The 2,294-nt window shown below is 39.0% G+C and overlaps 1 protein-coding gene across 1 annotated transcript in view; it reads right to left on the reverse strand.

Annotated features, from left to right (window-relative positions):
- Window positions 1-1,357: 1,357 nt before the first annotated feature.
- Window positions 1,358-2,294, reverse strand: part of LOC107484553 (uncharacterized) — a 54,370-nt gene continuing 53,433 nt past the window's right edge. The window contains exon 2 of the mRNA XM_016105108.1: window positions 1,358-1,737. Coding sequence (XP_015960594.1) covers window positions 1,358-1,737 — 380 coding nt within the window. The remainder of the gene's footprint in view (window positions 1,738-2,294) is intronic.

The raw sequence follows: 2,294 nt of genomic DNA on the forward strand, positions 1-2,294 counted from the left end.
AATAATGAGGCCTTAGCATTGCTAAAGTCATTAGAGAGTGCTGGTGCTAAGCTGCACCAGTAAACCATAAACCCGGTTAAATCGATTTTCTGTTTTTAACAAAAACAGACCAGGTAACCTTATAATATCATTCAAGCATTTTCTAATACTAATATAATGATAATATTATACTATTATCTCTATCCTCTCATGAATCGAGTCCGGTTCGTCAAACAAAGACTATTTACGAGAATCAGAATCAAAATTGCCAACCGATACGGTTCAAAAACTAGGTTCTTCGCGATTGCATTATCGAGCTTGCCTCAAAGGAGGTTCTATCTTAAGGATGACATAATGATAATGAGGATTGAGATGCTTGATGATATAACAGAGGTGTTCCCTTTACTGATCTTCCGGAGAAATTCGTACTTTCAGAAAAGATCTCGCATACTCGAAAATCAGGGTTGTTACATTCTACCCTCCTAAAAGAAAATTTTGCCCTCAAAATTTCAGTTACCTAGGAATAGATGCAGGTAATTAGCTTTCATCTTATCTTCCAGTCCCCAAGTGTGCTCTTCTTCTCCCCTTGGTTCTCATGTTACTTTGACTAAGCGAACAGTCTTGCCTCTTAGCTGTTTATCACTTCTTTCTACGATCTGAACCGGTGATGCTTGATATGTCAAATGATTTCATAACTGTACTATTTCTGGTTGTAAAATGTGACTCTCATCGGGAATATATTTCTTAAGTTGTGAGACATGAAAAACATCATGAAGGTTTGATAAATAAGGAGGAAGGACTATTTGATAATCTACTAGGCCGACTCTTTTAAGTATTTGGAAAGGTTCTATGTATCGTGGGTTAAGTTTTTTTTTTTTTTTAGTCTTAAGGGCTCTACCTATTTCAGTAATTGAGGTTACTTCTAGAAAGACACGGTTTCCATCACTAAACTCTAAGGGTCTACGTCTATTATCGGCATAGATCTTTTGACGGCTTTGTGCTGTTTGGATCTTCCGATGAATCGCCTTTATCTTCTCAGTAGTTTCTTACACTAAGTTTGGACCTAAGACACTAGCTTCTCCATCGTCATTCCAATACAATAGTGTTTGACATCTTCTTCCGTAGAGAGCTTCATATGGTGCCATCCCAATACTTTGTTGGTAACTGTTGTTGTAGACGAACTCGACCAATGGCAAACACTTATCCTAACTGCCATGGTTATCCATCCCACAAGATCTTAACATGTCTTTCAATGTCTGGATTGTTCGCTCTGATTGTCCGTCTGTCTGAGGATGGTATGATGTACTCATATGCAATTCTCCAGAGTTGGGCACACAAATTCTGTTCTTGTACCTCCATAGGCCACTACGATCCTATCTTATAGCTTCTTCAGCTCTGCAAGCAATGGTGACATCCGGTACGGTGCTATGAAAATCGGTCCGGTTCCAGGTACTAGATCAATGCTGAATTTTATCTCTTGCTGAGGAAGAAACTTAGGTATGTCATCCAAGAAAACATCAGAGAATTCTTTCACCATTTGGATTCGTTCTAAGCTTAATTCACTATCATTCGAGCTAGCCGCTAACAGAACGTACCCCTCACAATCACTCCCATCTAAGGTAACTCTTACGGAATTCAGATATAAAGTATGAGACAGAAATGGTTTAATATCTAAACTATCAGACGAAATAACAGCAGTTCTTTCAAAGAAATCAAGGAAAACATGATACTTAGACAACAAATCTAATCCTAGAATAACTTCAAACCACATAGAAGAAAACAAATTAGATCATGTATAAAAGTTCTGTTCCTAATAGTGAACGGTACTTGCAGGCATACTGGTGCGCGAAATTGTGAACAATACTTCTCACAACTCTCATAATCCCCGGTCATGAACCCCAAAAACTTGGTAGCTCAATACCATGGCATTACACAACTTCGCACAACTAACCAGCAAGTGCACTGGGTCGTCCAAGTAATAAACCTTACGCGAGTAAGGGTCGATCCCACGGAGATTGTTAGTATTGAAGCAAGCTATGGTCATCTTGTAAATCTTAGTCAGGCAAACTCAAATAGTAATGGTGATGAACGAAAATAACATAAAAGATAAAGATAGAGATACTTATGTAATTCATTGGTAGGAACTTCAGATAAGCGCATGAAGATGCCTTCCCTTCCGTCTCTCTGCTTTCCTACTGTCTTCATCCAATCCTTCTTACTCCCTTCCATGGCAAGCTTAAGCAAGGGTTTCACCGTTGTCAGTGGCTACCTCCCATCCTCTCAGTGAAAACGATTGCAAATGCTCTGTCACAGCA

The sequence above is a fragment of the Arachis duranensis genome, chromosome 4 (assembly GCF_000817695.3).
Source record: "Arachis duranensis cultivar V14167 chromosome 4, aradu.V14167.gnm2.J7QH, whole genome shotgun sequence".
NCBI lineage: Eukaryota > Viridiplantae > Streptophyta > Magnoliopsida > Fabales > Fabaceae > Arachis > Arachis duranensis.